The 23,757-nt window shown below is 38.0% G+C and overlaps 2 protein-coding genes across 2 annotated transcripts; both read left to right on the top strand.

Annotated features, from left to right (window-relative positions):
* The first annotated feature begins 14,440 nt into the window (after nt 1–14,440).
* On the top strand, nt 14,441–15,032 carry LOC106090254 (general odorant-binding protein 56h-like). The gene is given in 2 exon segments (NM_001311216.1): nt 14,441–14,521; nt 14,590–15,032. Coding segments are annotated over 2 exon segments (426 nt in total). The 5' UTR covers nt 14,441–14,464; the 3' UTR covers nt 14,959–15,032.
* Nucleotides 15,033–22,188: 7,156 nt separating this feature from the next.
* On the top strand, nt 22,189–22,854 carry LOC106090253 (general odorant-binding protein 56h-like). The gene is made up of 2 exons (XM_013256386.2): nt 22,189–22,332; nt 22,393–22,854. The coding sequence occupies exons 1-2, from the start codon at nt 22,273–22,275 to the stop codon at nt 22,753–22,755; spliced, it is 423 nt and encodes a 140-aa protein (XP_013111840.2). The 5' UTR covers nt 22,189–22,272; the 3' UTR covers nt 22,756–22,854.
* Nucleotides 22,855–23,757: the final 903 nt, after the last annotated feature.

Raw genomic sequence — 23,757 nt, 5'->3', positions numbered from 1 at the left:
GTAACAGAAATCCAACCCTTGTATGACCTCGTGTATGAAACGCTGAAAAGACTGAGCTGCATTACAAAGTCCAAAGCTCATTCGAGGAAAATCAAATAACCCAAATGGAGTTTTAATTGCAGTCTTAGGAATGTCAGATTCTTCAACTGGTATTTGAAAGAAAATCAGCGCCAATTATTGGTCTGTTAACACTGGCAACGATAAAATTCCAAGTAAATTTTCGGTTGAGGCCGAAACTTAAGGTAAGAGTTTTTATACCAAATGTTTTAATAGGGGACTCATTAGCTGCTATTAATTAAAGACTTGATGGCTTTTGGCGTTTTTCAGTTGAGGTAGCCGGGAACACAGACACATCAGCACCAGTATCGATGAGAAACTCATATTTTAGGTTTGTATCACGAACAAAAAGGCGACATATCTGTTGGCAGTCCTCATCCGTCACCGATGATGAGGAGCCTTTTAGTTTTCCGGAGAATAATTTGGCACAAATGAGCAGGTCTGGGCACATTTGGTAGCACGATCACCAAATTTATAATGATACCAACAAAAAGGTTTATCAAGTGACTTACTCCGTGACCTGCCTCTTGATTTTGATTTGCGAGTGCCTCGACCTTCTTGGTTATTTCTTCAATTTTGGCTGTTAGATCCCGAATTAATGTTGACTCTGTCGGGTTTCTTGAGGATATAGCACTAACATCCCATGATTCCACGGTATCAGAAATCTTATCGGCCATAGCCGCCAAATTGCTTAAAGATTCACTGCTAACCGCCAAGTTCCATTTCACGCAACAAACGCTTCAACCGCTTCTCTTCCGAATCCATGAAACGCTCTTGGAGACTCTTCTTTAGCGTTTCATACATATTTGTTTCTGGTGGATTGAGAATAAGGTCACTTACCTCCGAAAGAACGCTTGCGTCTATGGATCCAACAATTGTATGGAATTTGTTTGAATCGGATGATATTCCAGATGTTATAAATTGACTTTCGACCTGTTTGAACCATAATGCTGGATTGTTGCGCCAGAATGGTGGAATTTTCACTGAAAATCTTGAAACCTCCACTGGGCCTATTGGTAGCGGGTCATCCATTATAGAGTTTGACGAAATATTACCATGAGCCAATGGTGAATTCATTCCAGGAATGATTTCTTCAAAATGATTATCTAGGGCTCTGCTGGCGTTTCCGGTTGGCGAATGAAACATTGTCTTATGTGCTTTAACGTGTAGTCGGGGCCACCAATTGACGTGGTTAAATTGCAAAACGAAATAACACGCAAACAATTAACAAATTTATGAATATTTTAAATTTTGCTTCCTGACACGTCACTTATATTTTTTCGAATTTATCAATTTTTTCTGTACAATGAAAAGAAAAGAAAATGACAATCCAATGCCTACTCAATCTAACATATTTTTTAAAACTCAAAAGTGTTATATAAACTAACAAAGAAAATGAAAACTTAACCTACTTTGTTAAAAAATAAATAATTTAAACGATTGAGAATAACAAATGTGGATACACCACAAATTCTTTAAGGGCAAAATATCTAAAAAAATGTTTCTGTAGCTTGGTGTTACTCTAAAGACCAAATTTCTAAAAAAAAATTTCGTTTAATACAAACTTTATTTTCTTTTTCATATACAAACATTCTGTGTCTAAAAATGTTAGTGTTAAAAACTCTAATGTAAGGTTTTGAAGGAAATATGCTACAATATTCACTTCAAATATATCTCTCTTTCTCAATCAATGAAAAATGCAATTGCGATTATACAAAAAACAAGTAAAAGCGTGCTAAGTTCGGCCGGGCCGAATCTTATATACCCTCCACCATGGATCGCAATTGTCGAGTTCTTTTCCCGGCATCTCTTCTTAGGCAAAAAAGGATATAAGAAAAGAGTTGCTCTGCTATTAAAACGATATCAAGATATGGTCCGGTTCGGACCACAATTAAATTATATGTTGGAGGCCTGTGTAAAATTTCAGCCAATTCGTATAAGATAATAAACACGTTTGTTAATGGTCATGAGAGGATCCATCGTACAAAATTTCACGCATATCGGATAATATTTGCGACCTCTAGGGGTCAAGAAGTCAAGATCCCAGATCGGTTTATATGACAGCTATATCAGGTTATGAACCGATTTGAACCTTATTTGACACAGTTGTTGAAAGTAAAAATAAAATACATCATGCAAAATTTCAGCCAAATCGGATAGGAATTGCGCCCTCCAGAAGCTCAAGAAGTCAAATCCCCAGATCTGTTTATATGACAGCTATATCAGGTTATGAACCGATTTGCACCATACTTGGCACAGTTGTTGGATATCATAACGAAATACTTCGTGCAAAAATTCATTCAAATCGGATAAGAATTGTGCCCTCTAGAGGGTCAAGAAGTCAAGACCCAAGATCGGTTTATATGGTAGCTATATCAGGTTATGAACCGATTTGAACCATACTTGGCACAGTTGTTGGGTATCATAATAAAACACGTCGTGCGAAATTCCATTCCAATCGGATAAGAATTGCGCCCTCTAGAGGGTCAAGAAGTCAAGACCCAAGATCGGTTTATATGGTAGCTATATCAGGTTATGGACCGATTTGAACCATACTTGGCACTGTTGTTGAATATCATAACAAAACACTTCGTGCAAAATTTCATCCCAATCGGACAAGAATTGCGCACTCTAGAGGCTCAAGAAGACAAGACCCAAGATCGGTTTATATGGCAGCTATATCAGGTTATGGACCGATTTGAACCATACTTGGCACAGTTGTTGCATATCATAACAAAACACGTCGTGCAAAATTTCATTCGGATCGGATAAGAATTGCGCACGCTAGAGGCTCAAGAAGTCAAGACCCAAGATCGGTTTATATGGCAGCTATATCAGGTTATGAACCGATTTGAACCATACTTGGCACAGTTGTTGGATATCATAGCAAAACACGTCGTGCAAAATTTCATTCCAATCGGATAAGAATTGCACACGCTAGAGGCTCAAGAAGTCAAGACCCAAGATCGGTTTATATGGCAGCTATATCAAAACATGGACCGATATGGCCCATTTACAATACCAACCGACCTACACTAATAAGAAGTATTTGTGCAAAATTTCAAGCGGCTAGCTTTACTCCTTCGAAAGTTAGCGTGCTTTCGACAGACAGACGGACGGACGGACGGACGGACGGACGGACGGACGGACAGACGGACGGACATGGCTATATCGACATAAAATTTCACGACGATCAAGAATATATATACTTTATGGGGTCTCAGACGAATATTTCGAGTAGTTACAAACAGAATGACGAAATTAGTATACCCCCCATCTTATGGTGGAGGGTATAAAAAAACAGAAATTCTTTTTTAAGGAAAACTGTTCATTTTAGACTTTGTAGTTTGTGCAATTTGTAATGCCTTTTCACGCCTATTCCCCGAGGACTAACTTAGGTTTTCATTATGTTGAAATGTTATGGAATTTGTGATCAAGGTTGTAGTAATCCAGCTGTTACGCGATTAAATAATGGATTATACCAAAGATGAAAAGAAGTCTAAGGGTGCAACAATTGCTGGTTTGTTGTGTTTCCCATAATTTCAGTTTTCTAACGCCCACAGAATCGTAAAAGAAATTCCTAAAAAATCAGCTGCAGCAACTCCTGTTGCTCTTTTTAAACCATAGGAAAAAGGAAAGAAACCAATTCTAATTATAACTATTTCGGATTTGTCTTGAAAACCTCAAAATAATTACTTTGAAAATTTTTCATTTCTTGTACTGTGACTGCTAAAAACCAACAAACAAAAGGACAACAACTGTCAAAGGACCCACAGCCATGACAGACCGAATGTGTTAAAACTCCAGCTGTGTTTTTGGTAAAACATTTGTCAGCCGAGGCGTCAAAGAACTCGGTATGAGCCCACATCCTTTTTGTATTTCTTTTCCTTTTCTTAAAGAGTTTCTCCATCTTGTCGTTGTGCTAGCATCCCTTTGGACTTCTTGTCTTGGCCACATTTTGGACAGCTTGTTCTTGTGACAATGTCTGTTCCATTGTTTTGTTGGTTACTGTCGTCATAACCTCAAATTGAGCCAAGCACAATTTATTTCTATAAATTTCATATGAATTTATGTGTTTAAGAAATATTTCTATTTTGTTTTCTTTCTTGGCTCCTCAAAGCCAAATGTTTGTTTTTTCTTAATTCACCCTTGATTAGTGTAAATTGTCTGAAAATAGTTTTGGATGGTTTCATTGTGAGAAATCCTAAAATAAATACACAAAAGGATCTTAATTTGTGGCTGAGGGTCAAGTATCCCGGGGTATAATTAAATAAATCAAAACTCTATTGTGTGAAGTGTTCCAGGTATGTCACCCATACTTTTTTGGAAAATGCCATCGATGAAGCAGTTGTAGCATACCCTAAAATAGATAAAATGATTAAAGGTTTGGGAATGTAGATGTTGAACTGCGTTTAATTCGCAAAATGTAATGATTCGGTACAAGGTGTCATTTGCATAAATAAGCTATAGGTTAAATGCAATATTAGTTAGGTTAGGTTAGGTTTAAGTGGCAGCCTGCCACCAGACTCACTTAGACGTTTTCATCAATAGTGATACCCCAAGAACAGAAGAAGGAAGATGCCTTCCAGTTCCTACCGTTGAACAATCCAGAGAGCTTTGAAAAGCCCAACAACTTGCGAATGTTCACATCCGCTAAATCAGGCAGGTTCTCAAAGAAATGCGAATCTAAAGTGGAACTCTTTCTGACTGCTAGTGCGGGAAACACACACAGAAGGTGTTCTATAGTCTCCTCTTGTTCGATGTCCCCACAGTTTCTGCAAAAATCGTTGCTGACTGCTAGTGTGGGAAACACACACAGAAGGTGTTCTACAGTCTCCTCTTCTTCGATGTCCCCACAGCTTCTGCAAAAATCGTTGCTGGCAACCTTCAGTCTGTCAGCATGTTTTCCAATTAGACCGTGACCTATCATGACGGGCACAATGACTGAGACATCTGTTTTAGCCAATGACAGCAAAGCAGTAAACCTCTTCAAGACTAGATTAGGCCACATAGTTTTGGAATGCTCACAGCCTCCTCTTTGTGACCATCTATTATTCGTTGTCCTTCGGGCCTGGTCCTGAAAACTAAGCTTACATGTCGCTAGAGGCATACTCACAGATTCCAGTAACCCTGGAATGTGAAGGGTAGTTCCTAGTCTCGCAAGCTCATCCGCTTTACAATTCCCTGGGATATCTCTGTGGCCCAGAACAGGTGAATTTTGAACTGCTCAGCCATCTCGTTGAGAGATCTACGACAGTCGAGGGCGGTTTTTGTTTTCCAGGGATTTAATGGCTACAATATATCTACAGCTTTATCTTCAAGAACTTTAGATACCCACCAATATGGATATATAGCAAATCGCTAATTTTGCCCATGAACTTTCCACTTAGGAACAGGGGCAAAATTCTCTTATATCAATGTGTGGAGTCCGATTCAAGTTTTTTTAAGCTTAATGATAAGGTCCTTCTTCTTATAGCCGAATCCAAACGGCGACACCTCTTCGGTGAGAAGTTTTTACATCGCATAGTAGCTCACAAATGTTGCCAGCATTAGAAGGAGAAAACCAAGCTGAACATTTTTTTCTGATGGTCTCGGCAGGATGCGAACCCAGGCATTTAACGTCATAGGCGGACATGCTAACCTCTGCGCTACGGTGATCTCCAACATGGATATGTATCTTACCTATACTGCCCAAAAATTCGCTGAAAGATGCCACATTTATGAACCCAAGAAGTTTATTCGGGAGATCAGACTATGTGCAGTCTTATCACATTTTGGTACATTCTAGATCATGTTCGGCACGGATATACATGACTTACTATACCAAATTTCACTGAAATCGAATAATAATTAAGTTTTGGGCTCAAGATCAAATTATTTGGAGATCAGTCTATATGGCAACTATATTCAAATATTTTCCGATCTGAACCATATTCGAGACAGGTACAAATTGGTCTAGTACAACTAGTTTATTTAATGTAAAAGAAATCTCATCCTAAATACTCCTTTTATGAGCTCAAAAGGCTTAAACGGAAGATCGCTATACGTGGGGGCAATAACCACTATATATAGAACGGTAATCACCATGCTGAGTGTATCAAATTTAAGCGAAATCGGGAAAAAATTTGCCTTTTATTCGCCCAAATCGGCTGATAGGTATATATAGCTGTATCCAAATCGGGTCTGATTGAGACTGGATTGGATTGGATGCGGATGTCGAGAGGATTAATATTATTTACTGTTACAAATTTCAGCCAAAACGGCCAATAAATTCGCCTTATATGTGTTTAAGGCCAAATACCGGGTGGTAGGCCTTTATGGCATCTCATCTATATATAGACCGTTGAGGACTATACTTGGCAAGGATGTGGAGGAGCTTAGTGCTTAGGAGCTGTGCACTGTTTAAACGTCAAACGAAATCGTAAAATAAATGCGCCTTTTTATGGGCTCAAACTCCTAATCGGCAGATCGGTCTATATGACAGAGATATTTAAATATGGTTCGATTTTGACCTGCATATGAAAGCAATAAGGGTCTGTAGGAAATATTTCAATTGGGACAGAAAGGCAAACGGACGTCACACAGTGGGAGAAAATTGGGAAAACTAGTAAAAAATATGCCGTGTGAGCATGGGTAGAGATATCTCTTTGAATGGTTAGAGCTGAGGTGATAGCAAGGTCGTGTGCAAAATTTCAAGGCCCTAGATATTCCGGGCGTCTCTTTGCAGGCCTCTAAAGTTATTCACCTCGGCATTTCGAACTTAAGGGGCCTGCCAAGAGGCGCAACTCTAACCATTCCAAATTTCAAAGAGATTTCTCTAACCGTTATCACACAGCATATTATTTACTAGTTTTTTTTTTGATTTTCTCCTACTGTGCGTCATTAAAGCATCTTAGAATTTTACGACAATCAAGAATATATATAATTTGTAGGGTCGGTAATGAATATTTCGATCTGTTGCAATCGAAATGAATATTCGAATATCCCCATATTCTATGATGATTAAACTAAAAAAGTTGACCAGATATTTAATCTATGTGTGGGTACCGTAAGGAGATTAAAAACCACAGCAAAGAAGTCTTCAAACCTTCTATTACCAAGAATATTGTAACTCAATTAGGCTCCATCAGGTATAGTGGTAAAGGCTACACTGCCTGGAAAACATTGCATCAAGAAAACTCTCTCATACACACGGCTTTGGTAACAGCATTTTATCTAGCCACAATATCCAGAGGTATTAGGTTAGGTAAGGTTGAAAAGAGGCTGCGGATATTATCCTGTTAGAGCTATATCCCGATATGCACCGATTCAGAACATACTTGGTTCGAATGTTGGAGACCATAGTATACGTCATTGTGAAAAATTTCAGCTAAATCGGATAAGAATTGCGCTCTATGGAAACTCAACAAGTAAAACCAGGAAATCGGTCTACATAGGGAACCTGTATATGGTTATTGACCGATTTAGATCATATTTGGGGCGTATGTTGAAGAATATAGGAAAAGTCGTAGTACAAACTTTTAATCAAATTTGATAAAAATACGTCCCCTAGAGGCTCAAGGAGTACAATCGGAAGATCAGTTTATATGGGAGCTATATCAGGCTATGAACTGATTTAGACAATGCCTGGCTTATGTGTTGGAAGTCAAAACAAAACAACCCATACATCGGATAAGAATTGTGTGGCCCATTACAATTCCAACCGACCTACACAATAGAAAGGATTTATGCAAAATTTCAAGCGGAATTACAAATTTAGTATACCCCAATCCTATGGTGGGTATGGAGGTTATAAAAAGGAACTTCAAAAAAGAAAGTCAGGAATTCTTTATTGTTTTCCATACGACGCCCCTAAGTCGAGGAATAATTATTGGTCCAATACACAATTACCGTTTTCGTCGATCGAAGCACTTTTGCAATTAAAAAGTTTTTGGTTTTGCAACAAAAGAAAGGTACTTTACCGTAGACGAAGCTGCTAAAGGGTTAACAATAAACAAAGATAGTAACGTTCAATAATACTTAATTTTTGGCTAACGTTTGATATTTTGAAGCAAAACGTTACGTTTACAGTAAAAATAAAACTTCGTAGTAAAAAGTTTTTGTTTATCGCAAAAATTTCCCAAACGTTTAATTTTTTTGCGTGTCATCATACTCCCATAGAGCCAGTGGACTATCCTCGGAATCACACCCCATTTCGAAACTACGGCCCATCTGCATAGTGCCCAAAATCTGTGAGCCTTTTAGGTACTCTCCCGAATGTGACATTTCCAAATCAGTTTTCTATTCAAGATCATTCCTTAGTATTTGATTTTGTTAGATATCGGAATCGTTTTGTTAAGGAGACGTGGTGCGTCAAATTAGCCCACCATAGTCTTCCTCGTAAACAATCAAATTTAAGTCTGGGTTAACATCTCCAAGACCCTTTCGGCCTTTCTGCATAACTGAGTCGTATCCTTTTCTAATAGAAGTATTATGATATCGTCTGCATCGGAAGCAATAAGTGTAGAGACATTAAGGCATTGGTTCGAATGGTGTTGTCCTCAATTTGGCTCAATGTGATATCTGATCTCCAGTTTGACTTCATGAGGCCCTACAACCCTCAATCATAATTTAAAAATGATAAATTCAGAAAATCCAAATGTATACTAAGTTTTTTGCGTTATTTTTCCCAAAGGCGGGAGAGTTAAACTAATCTATTAATGAGAATTAGTATCACCGGAAATTGGATTTATTTTTTGTGTAATTTTTTTTAGTAGAATTTCCTACCCAGTAATTGCCTGAAAGCATTATGCGATTTCAGGTGCTTTCTTGTAGAAATGAGGCCTAGAGTTTCCAACTTCTTTATGAATGACATTGGTTCTATGTCATTGAAGTCATCCTCAATGTAAAGTAATGCTGAAATTTTATATTCCTTGATAGCAAAAGATCCTTTTTGTAACCGAAGAGGTCTATGTGATAGGAGTATTGTTATCGAGACAGGCGTTCTTTAGGAATCATAAGCCTTAGATATGTATCTATTATACTCTCTATAGTCTGGAGCATAATGTATGACATTATAATGTGGCGAAATATACGATATGTCGATACAAGCAGAGTATTTCATCATTAACCAAGAAGCCAGTCCATCGGACATGGCTTGTAATTTAACATTAATCTTCGACGAATACCTAACAACGGCAACCTTTTTCCAGCACCACGTTGTTTGCTCAAGAGTTTCCCGTGAAATGTCTATTCTGTGTGTACCCTACTATATTAGGTGCGGAGAATAGGATTTTCCGCAGCCTAGAGGCCTTGGGTATATGTTCCAAGGAGCTGTATTTATGGTCTGTAGAAAATCACCCAGGATTTGTTTAGTCTTTTTGAATTTCACTTGTTTTTTCTTAATTTAGTCTTGTAGATGTCCTAGTAGCTTGGTGTGCTTGTTGGCTTCGCCTTATTGAAATGTCGTGCTAAATCCTTCCCTAATCTAGCCAATTCTGTGGACTTACTTGGCGGTGGAAGTTTGCCCCTTGGTTTAGTTCTAGGACATGTAGACTTAAGCATGGCGTGCTTGTTGGCTTCGCCTTATTGAAATATCGTATGAAATTCTTCCCTAATCTAGTCAATTCTGTGGACTACCATGGCGATGGTAGTTTGCCCCTTGGTTTAGTTCTAGGACATGTAGACTTATGCAAGTCAATCAGAGAGTTCGTAATTCGCTTAGCGATCGTCAATGTCCATCAAAGTCTCCACTTCTCAGTTGCAAACGAAGAACGTGTGCAGAAATTAATTCCAATCCGCCTTTCCGCTATTTACTCGACAGGTTACTCCCTGATATATTTACCAAGTATGAAGCTAATGTTATAATGATCAAGGCAACTGCTGTCATTCAAGTCTTTCCAGTCATATATTTTTCGGCTTATATCCCACAATGTTAAGGTAACATCTAGTACTTCCTGCCTGTTAACATCACTGTAAGCATGTGAGACAGATTTATTGAAGAAACACTTTGCACGTTAGCATTCAATGTTGTATCTCAGAAATATTCTATCACCCATTCTTGGGAATAATCTTTTGACTGTATAAAACAGAATTTGAGATTTTTGACTACTATTGCGAATACACCTAATCACCGTGAAACCGCAACATTTCCTACCATTTTGTTCAAACAATTTTGGACATGCCAAATTTACACAATTTCTACTACAAAATGATTTATTTCCAATGTGAATATTTGTTGATAAATTATCCAAATAATCTGTTTTAATTCACATGAAATTAGTGTTTAATTGCAGTACCAATAGTAAGCAAAAAAAAAACTAAATTATAAGTGAAATGTCCATAGTTAATTGCAACAAAAAACAATAACAATAAATATTTCATTTTCAATTTTATTATTAGACTCATACCTAGGCGTTTTAAACGAATGAGTCACGCAAAAAATGCCATTTAGAAACATTAACAATTATAATAATAATAATAATAGATAATTTAATTACACTTAATGCCTGACTAAATACAAATGCAATGAATTACAAATGAGTGCCGTGCTTTGTATTGTACAACGCTTTGTAACAACCGTTCTAAATCAAATCAAGAATACACCACAAAAAATCTAAACCACAAATAATTAACGAACAAAAATAATAATCACAACAATCATTGAACTGAATTAGAGTAGCCAAATGAACAAAAAAACAATGGAAAAACATTCAGGTGTAAAATTGTGAGCATTAAATCTTTTATGTTTGTTGGAATAAATGATGGGGAAAATATGGGTTTAGATTTAGTTGTCAATTATGTAAAGGCAAATGAATAAACCGGTTTTCAAAATATTCGAAAATACCCTTTAAAACCCCTTCAAATTTGTATAAATAATTCTCTAGATGAAGCCCGACTACACTAAAAAAAACAAAATCTCTAGGGAAGTGCCTATTTTTATAGAAACTGTGTTAATTTCCTCTGCAAAGTTCAACGTTACTCGTGAATTTTTAAAAATTTTTTGAACTAAAAGCTAAGGAATTTCTTAAGGAATTTCTTCTCTGCTAAAGGATGGCTGTACTAGGCGAAAATTTAAAAATTCTTTTAAGTCAACAATGTTGTACTTACAGCAAGAGGTGCTCCTTTACATAAAAAGATGAATCGTGTGTATAGTTAATCTCATGCGACTCTACCATTTAGCAGGGAGAGTGAGCGTTCAAAGGCGCATGATCAACAAACTGATTATTTTTTAATTGAGTGAAGGTCAGTCAACCAGCAATCAGTATTGGTACCACAACTGTTGTATAGGGTATTATAACTTAACTCATCTTATATTTAAAAATCAATTCGTGTTTGTTTGTTCCGTATAGACTCAAAAACTGCTGAACCGATTGCATTGCAATTATTACAGATTATGTAGGTGTAATGAAAGGTATTCATGTGTAGAGTATGAATTTAATTCTAAAAGTGGGGTCCAAGAACCTGGGGGACCGCCCCAGCCCCAAAGGTTTATTTGACTATCATGACAAATTGGGACTCAAATGAAAGGTATTCGGAAGTAGATAACAAAAATGGCTTGGAAGGAGCAATAGACTATAGCATTTTTTGATATCGGAAAGGGGACGGACTCTCCCCCTTACCCTAAAAGCACCACCCAATAATAAAAGTGGACCGATAAAGACAATATGGATAGAATACGAGTATGGTATTTAAAATTGGGTCCAAGTACCCAGGAAGTTGCGCCAACCCCAAAATGTCTTAAAACAGACAAATTGGTCGTCCATATCAATATGGGGCTTGAATAAAAGGTATTCGTGAGTAGATTACGAATCTGGCATACAAAATCAGATGGAAGTGTAGGGCGAATTTAAACGAATTTATTAAAACCCGAAAAATGGTAAAAAAAAATGCAAATTTGGCCAATGAACATCCCACTAAGGAACCCTACACCCTTTATATGTACCTCATATAGCCATGGTTGGAAATATTCCCATTTGGGGAGGGGTTTTGGAGTCCCATATTGTAATTATCTCCAAAATGTCCATTTGACTTGGTTTTCCGATCGGTGCGGCCCACTAGGTACTTGAATCAAATTTTAAATCTTAAATTCGTACTCTACTCTCGAATACCTTCCATTTCGATCCTAAACTGTCCCCATCGTCCCACTTTTATTTTTGGGTAAAAAAATTACATAGCCTATTGCTTCCTCCAGACCATATGCATTATATAATCCCTATACCTTTCATTTGAGTCCCATATTGTCCTGATCGGTCCACAACTCCCCCCTCCGATATCAACAAATTCTATAGCCTAATGCTCTTTCCAGACCATATTCGTAATCTACTCCATAATACCTTTCAATTTGTCCCTATCGATCCACTTTTATTATTGGGTGGAGCTTTTGGGGTAAGGGGGAGGGTCCGCCCCCGATTTTAACAAATTTTATAGCCTATTGCTCATTGCAGACCATATTTGTAATTTATTCTCTATACCTTTTATTTGAGTCCCATATTGTTCCGATCGGTTCACTTTTATTATTGGTTGGAGCTTTTAGGGCAAGGGGGAAGGTCCGCCCCTTTCCGATATCAACAAATTCTAAAGTCTATTGCCCTTCCAAGCCATATTCATAATCTACTCCCTCATACCTTTCATTTGAGTCCCATATTGTAATTATTGTTCAATATGCCTATCTGAAATGGTTTTGGGCGGCTCCGTTGGTGCCTGGACACAATTTTTAATATTATGTTAGAGCTCTACTCTCACATAGCTTTCATTTGAGTCCCATATTATTCCGATCGCTCCACTTTGAATCTTGGTGATACTTTTGAGGTGGTTTTGGGTTTGGGACGGCTCGCTAGGTACTGGGACCTAATTTTAAATATCATTACACTCCTACATACCTTTCATTTGAATCCCATATTTTCCCGATCGTTCCACTTTTGACTTTTAGCGTTACTTTTGGGGCGGTTTTGGGTCTGGGGTGGCTCCCCCTAGGTATTTGGAACCAATTTTTAATATCATATTCATATTTAACTCCCAAATATTTTTCATTTGAGTCCCATATTGTCCCAATCGGTATATATGTCCTGTTGAGGGTTTTTGGTGGGTGGGGAGGCCCCTTAGTTACCAAGGAATACATTTTTATTTCATTTTTGTACTACTTTTAATTACCTTTCATTTGATACCCATATCGCCCAAAGCAATAAAAGTGTCCTGTTGGGTGGTGTTTTTGAGTGACACTTTGTGCGACATTTTTATGCCAAGTTCGCATTCAACTCTTAAACACATTTCATTTAATACCCATTTACAAATGGAATTACGATTTTGGTATTCAGCCACTCTTTGTAAATAATTTACTAATCTTCGTTTGTTTCTCTTTTGAGACGAGCTCAATGATCGGAGATGCAAATGGAAAAGGAAAGCCAAATTAGCAATACACCAACCACTATGGGACTCGTTTCGTCTTTGGTCAAAAGATTTTTCAACTATATTAAGTGTGATGACTTCAGGGGCCGTGCGTTGGTATGTTGTATTTGAATCATATTAATAGCGAAAACGTATCTATCATACAATTATCACATTAACCAAGCTCGACAACCCTACTTATTAGCTGTACTTTTTCCAATTCATGTATTTTTGTTTAACGACAGACATTTTTTCTGTGACAAATTACACTTCTTCCGTGCTACACATGTTTTTTCGCATCTGCTGGAAGTTGTATTGATGGCTTCAAACGCTAAGACAACGGCAATGGCTCTCGCTGTTGTTCAGTGTGCCCAGGTTCGAATCCTGGCCGGGCTCTGCCGAATTTTTAATTTTTCAAGTTTTTTGCCTGTTAGGGCGAAGATCATTGAATTTTACAATCTTCGAAAAAAGTGAGAAAATCTTTTTTAAAACAAATGCTTTTGTACACATTTTTTTTTTCTCTGGCTCTTTATTTTAAAATGTTACTTGATGCGCATATACTTTTTACACTTTGTAACGCAGAACAATTTCTTTTTAACAATTTGGAAAAATTGGTCACTAAACAATGGAAAATTGATCACTTTGTAATTACATCAGTTATTTCATTAATATTGATAAATATATTTCCCCATATAATTGTAACATTTAACCATTTAACAATATACTATCACTTGATTGGCATTTGACAGATATAAAACTTAAAGGGGTACGATTGAAGGTAGGATGGTTGATGCATTAACACTATCGTGCTGCTAGAAAGTCCCATGTAATTACAGGAAAACAATTGTTTGTTTTAACATTTGAAAGTTTATTTTGCAATTATAGCTGAACCATTTAAACCTATATTTCACACGTATGGAAATTTCAAAGGGGCACATATGTCGCATGTTTGTGAGGCCTATAAATACAGATCAATTTCATATAAATATCATTAGTTGAAGAAATACTTTCAACGATTATTCTCTATTCCTCTTTAACAAAAATGAAATTGTTTTCTATTACAGTTGCATTCGCCGTATTGGCTATGAGCCTAGTAAAGGTAAGCCTTTTTTTGGAACATATATCCTTGAAAAATAAGAATCATTTTACATTCATTTCATATTTTAGGCCGACTTAAAAGGTGACTTGGAGAAACTAAATAAGGTTTGTGCTGAGCAATCCAAAGCCACTTCTGAGGAGTTAAATGCCTTCTTCGGCAAAGGAATGCGTGAGGAAGATGTAACCGATGCTGTCAAGTGCCATGTTAAATGCATCATGGAGCAAAATGGCCACTATAAAGATGGATCTGTAGACCAGGAACATGTTCTCAAAACATTAGATGCTATTCCTTCTTTGCAAGATCATATGAAGGATATAACTGCTGCTTTGGAAGATTGCAAAAATGAAAAGGGCACCGATGAATGTGATACGGCCTTCAAGATAACGGCTTGCTTCAACAATACCGAAGCTGGAAAGTTAGCACTAGCTGCTTACTAAATAGCAATTGAGCAAAGAAAGGACATACATTTAATCGAGTTTGTTAAAATAGTTTGTAATAAATTTTTATTTTCTATGCACAAGTTGTTTTACTTTTGAAAATGTTCCTTATCTTGAATGTCAGTACATAATTCCCTGAACATGGGTAACAAAGATCACAAAGTTCTTATCGGTATTTGCCTTTACCTAGGATTCAAACAGTTAAATCAGGGGAACGATTTATATTTGGGCTGTATCTATTAATAGTCCTATTTGGACAAGTGCTAGGTAAGAGGACATGAGTATACTCCATTTCCAGATTTTTAATAGATTAAAAGTTCAAATTGCGTGGTTGGTTTATATGGGCTCTACTTTTTTATATGAAACTATCCGGTGGGAATCGACTGGGTGTTGAAGGGTGTTACTGTAATTCACCTACCATATTTTAGCCCAATCCCGTACAAAAGGGGGCTTCTAAGGACTCATTGAATGAAGAACGAAAAAAACTATTTCTCAATCTAAACCGATATGGACCATTTGCAACCCCCAATTAATCATATACGTCAATAAGAAATATATGTGCAAAATTTCACGTGGATGTATTTATTCGTGTGACCGCGATTTCGATAGATGGATGCGAATGGCTAGATATGCTTTAAATTTAATTATAGTCAGGAAAATGTTATATAAAAATGAATTTGTTGCGCTTTGTTTAGTTATTTGTTTGTTTGTCTGTTCCGTATAGACTCAAAATCGGCTGAACCGATTTTCATGAAATTTTCACAGGTGGTAGAGTTTGAGCCCCCTGTTGAAATAGGGTACTTAATTTTTTAATATCCGAACCCTTTCCTATACCTCCGTTTTCATAATCGATCAGATCTCGGAGATGGGTGGGGCGATTTAAGCGAAATTTAGTTTTGTTTATAATAACTCAAAAACGGAAATTTGGTATCCCTATTTAGGGTGGGATATCCAAGGTAGCCTTTTTTTGGAACGAAGGTATTTGGGAGTAGAGCACCAATATAATATCCACATTGGGGCGAAATACCTCAAAGGCCGTACCAGCACCCCCAAACAGGACTTATTTCCTGATAGTGCCAGTATTGGGCTCAGATAAAATAAGAGAGTAAAAGAAGGCGCAGCGTAGCGGGCCCTGTCCAGTTAGTAAACATATAAAATTTCAACATTCCGTTTTTTACAGCTTCGAATTTTGAGCATATACTATTCAATCATGTAGGTCATTAAGGCTTGCAAACGGGTTTTATTGGTTCATATTTGGATTTGGCTCCCATAAACATCAATCCTCTGTCATCTCTATTATATTTCAGAATCCAAATATATAATAATCTAAAGTCGAAAATTTATCTTTAACCATTTTTATCACAAAAGGTTAAAGATAAATTAGGTTAGGTTGAAAAGTGGGTGCAGGTATTAATCCGCCTCATGCCACCATGGACATACGCCTTGGCCAATAATCGGCTTGTTGCGCGCTCTAAATACAAAAAAAGTAACCTCGAAAAAGAAAATCTAAGGAATTCCGTGCTAATTATAAAATCCTTAATTGTTTTCCATGTCACTCCCCTAAGTTGGTTCATGTCTGGTTTTGTGTCCCCACATAAGTGCCAGTATCTGTTAGACGCGAAAGCTGGGCAATGACAAAAAAAAAGCTCCAACGTCTCATCTTCTTCCCCGCATGCCCTACACATGCTTTGACTTGCCGCATCGATTTTACATAGATGAGCACATAGTCCTATGTATCCCGTCACCAATAGCTATACTGACCTTAAATCGGACTGTGCCGACCCGAAAGGATTCAGTTTAACCAAGTTTATTGTTGGCAGCCTTCACTGCCAACACATCTTCCCTTTTATTCCCCCTTACTCCAATATGGCACGGCAGGAACGATTTGTCATCCTTTAGAGAAGGTGTTAATATCCCTCTTACACTGCAAGTCTGTTCGCGATCTTACCGTCCAGCTTGTTATTGCCCTTATGGCAATTTTACTGCCCGTAAAGTTGTTCAAACTCGACATTCTCGAGTTAGCACCACACCATCTCACGCATTCCGTGACGCCCGGATCTCCGCCTGCACGACCAAATTATGGTCAGGCAGTCTAAAACAGTTTTCAGTCCCTCGGTTCTCAATGTAGACCCATAGGCCGGCCCAGTATGTCCTCTAGCTTTGATCCATTCGTGTAACACGATCTTCCGGATGGCAATATTAGGGTCCTGTCAATCCAAGACTATGCCGATGGCAGCAGTGCCTCGCACTCGACCTCAAGGATCATCTCAGGTATCCGAGATCCGAGGTATCAGGAAACCTTTTCTCTTCCTTTCAGGTTTTCTATCGTCGCCTCGATTATACCGCGATGTTATGAGCTGCTCCCATCCTCAATCCATTCTCCTATAAACTTAAGTCTCATAGTCGCTGTGAGTGTGCCTCGCACACTGTATGTCAATGGTCCGGATATCTACAATAGAATAGCTTCCAGTGCCCTAGTGGGGTTGGTTCTCATCGCTCCACCTATGCCAAGACAACATGTTCACTGAACTTGTTGTGTGGTCCTTATGTTCCACTTTTTCTCCATAGCGGTTCAATCACGCTCCTGTAGAGCCAATGAACTATCCCCGGATTCAGGCCCCATTTCGAGCCTACGGCACGTCTACATAGTGCCCAACATCTGTGAGCCTTCTCAATACGCTTGTGAATGTGACGCATCCAATTCAGTTTTCTGTCCAAGATCACACCTAAGTATTTGATGTTGTCAGATATCGAAATCTTCTTATTGAGGAAACATGGTGCGTTAAATTGGTCCATCTTCATCTTTCTCGTGAACAGGCATATTTCAGTCTTCTCTGGATTACCATTGAAACCTCTGGGTCTAGCCCAGTCATATGCCATATGCAAGTTACTTTCGGCCCTTCTGCATAGTTGGTTGGGTTTCTTACCCCTTAGAAGTATTATAACATCGTCAGCGTAGCAAACGGGCTCAAATATCTCCTCAGTCAGCATCCGTAATAGGTCATTTATGGTGGTCACCCATAGGAGTGGTGATAAAATGCCCCCCTTGTGCCACTTTCCTAATTCTTATTCGATTTGGCCGAAACTTTGAATCCGCGCGCCTTTTGTTTCTGAAATTTTCAAAGGCATGTATGATGCGATTTTCATTTTATGCATGATTTGGACTTTTGACAAAATGTACAACGACTTTGCCGCAAGAAGTGTCAACATCTGAGTATTCAGTTTAATGAAAAACAAGTAAAAGCGTGCTAAGTTCGGCCGGGCCGAATCTTATATACCCTCCACCATGGATCGCATATGTCGAGTTCTTTTCCCGGCATCCCTTCTTAGGCAAAAAAAGGATATAAGAAAAGATTTGCTCTGCTATTAGAGCGATATCAAGATATGGTCCGGTTTGGACCACAATTAAATTATATGTTGGAGACCTGTGTAAAATGTCAGCCAATTCGATAAGAATTGCGCCCTTTGTGGGCTCAAGAAGTAAAATAGAGAGATCGATTTATATGGGAGCTATATCAGGCTATGAACCGATTCAGACCATAATAAACACGTATGTTAATGGTCATGAGAGAATCCGTCGTACAAAATTTCAGGCAAATCGGATAATAATTGCGACCTCTAGAGGCTCAAGAAGTCAAGATCCCAGATCGGTTTATATGGCAGCTATATCAGGTTATGAACCGATTTGAACCATATTTGGCACAGTTGTTGGACATCATAACAAAATACTACGTGCCAAAATTCATTCAAATTGGATAAGAATTGCGCCCTCTAGAGGCTCAAGAAGTCAAAACCCAAGATCGGTTTATATGACAGCTATATCAAGTTATGGACCGATTTGAACCATACTTGGCACAGTTGTTGGATATCGTAACAAAACACGTCGTGCAAAATTTCATTCCAATCGGATAAGAATTGCGCACTCTAGAGGCTCAAGAAGTCAAGACCCAAGATCGGTTTATATGGCAGCTATATCAGGTTATGAACCGATTTGAGCCATACTTGGCACAGTTGTTGAATGTCACAACAAAACACGTCGTGCAAAATTTCATTCCAATCGGATAAGAATTGCGCACTCTAGAGGCTCAAGAAGTCAAGACCCAAGATCGGTTTATATGGCAGCTATATCAGGTTATGGACCGATTTGAACCATACTTATCACAGTTGTTGGATGTCATAACAAAACACGTCGTGCAAAATTTCATCCCAATCGGATAAGAATTGCGCACTCTAGAGGCTCAAGAAGTCAAGACCCAAGATCGGTTTATATGGCAGCTATATCAGGTTATGGACCGATTTGAACCATACTTGGCACAGTTGTTGGATGTCATAACAAAACACGTCGTGCAAAATTTCATTCCAATCGGATAAGAATTGCGCACTCTAGAGGCTCAAGAAGTCAAGACCCAAGATCGGTTCATATGGCAGCTATATCAGGTTATGGACCGATTTGAACCATACTTATCACAGTTGTTGGATGTCATAACAAAACACGTCGTGCAAAATTTCATCCCAATCGGATAAGAATTGCGCACTCTAGAGGCTCAAGAAGTCAAGACCCAAGATCGGTTTATATGGCAGCTATATCAAAACATGGACCGATATGGCCCATTTACAATACCAACCGACCTACACTAATAAGAAGTATTTTTGCAAAATTTCAAGCGCCTAGCTTTACTCCTTAGGAAGTTAGCGTGCTTTCGACAGACAGACGGACGGACGGACGGACATGGCTAGATCGACATAAAATTTCACGACGATCAAAAATATATATACTTTATGGGGTCTCAGACGAATATTTCGAGTAGTTACAAACAGAATGACGAAATTAGTATACCCCCCATCTTATGGTGGAGGGTATAAAAATTGCTTCAATATTTTATTTTTATACCCCCCACCATAGGATGGGGGTATACTAATCTAGTCATTCCGCTTGTGAAACCTCAAAATATTAATCTAGGACCCCATAGAGTATATATATTCTTGCTTTTCTCGACGTCCTGAGTCGATCTAGGCATGTCCGTCCGTCCGTCGAGATCACGATAGCGGTCGAACGCTTATAGCTAGACGTTTGAAATTATGCGCAGATTCTTAATATTGATGTAGGTTGTAGAGGATTTTAAATGGGCCATATGGGTTCGGATTTGGATATAACTCCCATATCAACGGATCTCCAGATTTGACTTCATGAGCCCCTGGAAGCCACAATTTGCGTCCGGCTGAAATTTTGCACGTAGTGTTCTGTTATTATTTCCAACAACTGTGCCAAGTACGGTCCAAATCGGTCGATTTGACCTCTTGAGCACTTACAAGCCGCAATTTTTGTCCGATTTGGTTGAAATTTTACACGAGGTGTTCTTTTATAATTTTCAACAACTGTGCTAAATGCGGTCCAAACGGGCAAGAATCTTATACAGCTCCCATATAAACCGATCTACCGATTTGAATTCTTGAAGACGCAATTTTTGTCCGATTTCGCTGAAATTATGCACATAGTGTTTTGTTATGACTCTCAACAACTGTACAACCAAGTACGGTCTAAAACTAGATGTAGCTCCCATATTTTAGTAGAAGCCATGGTGGTGGGTTCCCAATATTCGAACCGGCCGAACTGAGCACGCTTGTACTTCTTTGCGTTTCGTTTGTGAAGAGGACATATTGTAGAAACGTTTTAAGCAAAATTTGATTTAGACATGTTAACTTAAACGGGTGCTATATGTACTTCAAAATAGGCAATTTTTTATTAAAAAATTGGAAAACCACCTCGAGTTCAAAAATACCATACCCCGGATTGAGCACATTTTTTTTCTCCATACGTCCTCTAATCCCATGCAAGATTTTTTTTTTGCAGCTAACAATATGTGTAGCCTTCACAACAAATTTACAAAAAAATATCTATTTTAAAACCATATTTGCCCAAATGGGGTATTTTGGGGATTTTGTAAAAAAAATCGGGCAGAACTAATTTTTGGTGTTTTAAGACACTTTTATTTGCAAAATTCAAAAAAACCTCAGTAATATCATTATTTTCGTAAGTTACAAACGAAATAACGAAATTTTTCTATGCCCATCCTATGGCGAAAGATATAAAAACCCGACTGTACTACTATATTTAGTAAAAACGTAGCCCGTTTTCCAATATCGAACTCATGACCTGAGTAATTGCGTGACTTTCAAGGTAAAAAAAAAATATCAAATTTTGCCGTAGTGTTCTGTTATGACTGTGGCTAGTACGGTCTTAATCGGTCTGTAAACTGATATAGCGCCCTTATAAATCCATCACCTGATAGTCTTACACTTTTACCTGCTATTTTACCAAATTTCCTTTCTGTCCTGCTGTCTACCAAAAGCACGCAAAATCATAAAACTGTAAAGTCAGGCGGTCGAAATTTTGGACAAATTCTTCTTAGCAGTTAAGGTCGCTTGGGATTGGAAATGAGGTCCAAATCGAGCAAAGTTTTTATATATAGCTTTTATATAAAGATATCCCTATTATTAATTATTTTTGTGTTCTGTTATGAGTTTCAACGTCTGAGCGTAGTTGGTTCTGGGTCGGTTCATGAACTGATGAAGCTCCCATATTGACCGATCTCCCGAATTTACTTCTTGAATATCGTGAAGAGTAGTGTTCAGTTATAAGTTATAACAAACATCTTCCAAATCAATCTTAGACCTGCTATTGTGAATATCGGATCCCCGGATTTTGCTTCATAAGTTTGTAGAGAGAAATTTTTATATTAACTATTTTGCTGAACTTTTGCGTGCTGAGTTTTATCTTGACTCCTTACTTCTATACCGAGAACGGCTTAAATTGGATAAAAGCCTGACTTAGGTTCCACACAAACCTAATCTGGAGCACCTACAACGATAATAGTTTAAAAATTTGGTCAAAGTAATAAGGTGGTTATCGGTTTTAGCACATACATTCAACAGCATCTGAACATTGTGAAACTAATTGTGAAATATTCAATGATGTAAACCAAAAACTATGGTGAAATCAGTGTATTTTGGTTGATAAATATAATAATGTCCCCAGAAAGTGTGAAATTAGCTAAGTTCGAAACAATTGCAAATTGTTTCCATTGTTCCATTTGTGAACAATAGTAAACTGCTGTCACCATAAAGTTTAGAATTTGTTGAACATTTTTTCCATAAATATTCCATTATAATTTAGTAATTTATGTGAACAAAAGAAGCCACAGAATTTTATTAAATAAATGCAAGTGAAAATGTAGTGAAAAGCATCAGTTAGTTAAAACCTGCAGAACGTAGCAAATATTGCGAAACAAATAATATTTTCAAGGAATATAAAAAATGAGAATGAATTTCCTTTTCTATGTTATAAGTTTGTTCTTAGTCCTACATTCGACAAGGGTAAGCTTAGAAAATTGAGTTTTTTTAAATAATAACTAACCAACATTCCATTTCAAAAAGGCTCATGATTTTTTAGACACTATTCAAGATCTTATTGAAATTTGTCAAAAGGAAGTACCACAATCGGAACAAGATTTACAAAACTTTATTAAGAGCAATATGGATCTTGCAAAGGCTACCAATGCGGTCAAGTGTCACAGCAAATGTATTTTAGAAAAGCAAGGACTTTTTCCAAAGGGGGTTTTTGATGAAAAGGCTTTCCTCAACTTGACACTAAACTCTTCGGATTTGAAGGATTACCATGCTGAGGTTGTCAAAGCTATAGATGAATGCAAAAAGGAAAAAGGAGCAGATGATTGCGAAACTGCTTTTAAAATTAACATGTGTTTGCGATCAAAAAGCGATGAAGTCATGGGTCATTAAGTTCAAAAACATTTGGGAATTATATAAAGCATATAAGTATGTTTTATTTTAAGTAATAAATATGAAATGCACTAAACACATGAATATTTGAACACTCAAGTTTGTAAGCTTTTATTTTCCCCTTGCATTTTCCTCTTCATTTCGTTTGTGGAGCCGGAAAGCCCTAGGTGGGTGGGTCATCCGTTTGGATTGGTCCCAAAGTGTACGCCAGCGGTGAAGGACGGAACTCAAATGGTGTTTCGGTAGCAGCAGCTAATGAAGTATCAAAGGAGGAATCATTGTTGTTGTTTTTGTAACAAAAACAGCAGCATGTGGAGATGGCGATCTTCGCCAAGCTCTTATAGGCGTACAAGCTTGTACCGGACTATACGACCGATCTCCGCGGGAATATGATGGTCATTGGTTGTTGAAAGGCGCCAATAACTCGCCATATCGTATCGAGCATCATAGACATTCAGTAATTAGGCAAGAGCCGGTGCCACCCGTCCTCTCACTGAGACCTTCCACTTGATACTACAGACTGTCGTGTCGAGCATCATAGGCACTCAGTATTTAAGCAAGAGCCAGTGCCACCCATCCTTTCACTGAGAATCTCCACTTGATACTACTGATTGTCTGCGACTGCAGTTGCAGCTACTCCGTAAGGAGTATTCCACAAACCGCAACCTGTGGATGCGCCCAGTAGCCCTTAGCTAAGCTTCTGATGATAACGAAGAACACCACAAAGAGTAGAACTCAAAGTCTACACCGCAAGTGTCCATTGTCCTGAGAGAGAGTGGATCCAATGCTTTCTCAATTGCCAATGGAAGCATAAGGAAACTCATCATGACAAGGTCGAACGCATCTTGTGAGGATGAAGTCCAGGCGGACTCAGAAGACGCAACAGGGGTGGAAATTCTGAATCCTGACTATGGTCCGATTTCTGCAGATTAATTTCCACCAATGTAAGGCCGCTTCGGCGGTACTAAAGATCCTTTTGATGGCAGTAAGATTTGACGTGGT

The sequence above is a fragment of the Stomoxys calcitrans genome, chromosome 5 (genome assembly GCF_963082655.1).
Source record: "Stomoxys calcitrans chromosome 5, idStoCalc2.1, whole genome shotgun sequence".
NCBI lineage: Eukaryota > Metazoa > Arthropoda > Insecta > Diptera > Muscidae > Stomoxys > Stomoxys calcitrans.
Note: the sequence above shows the minus strand (reverse complement) of the source record. Positions and strands in the feature narration are given on the sequence as shown.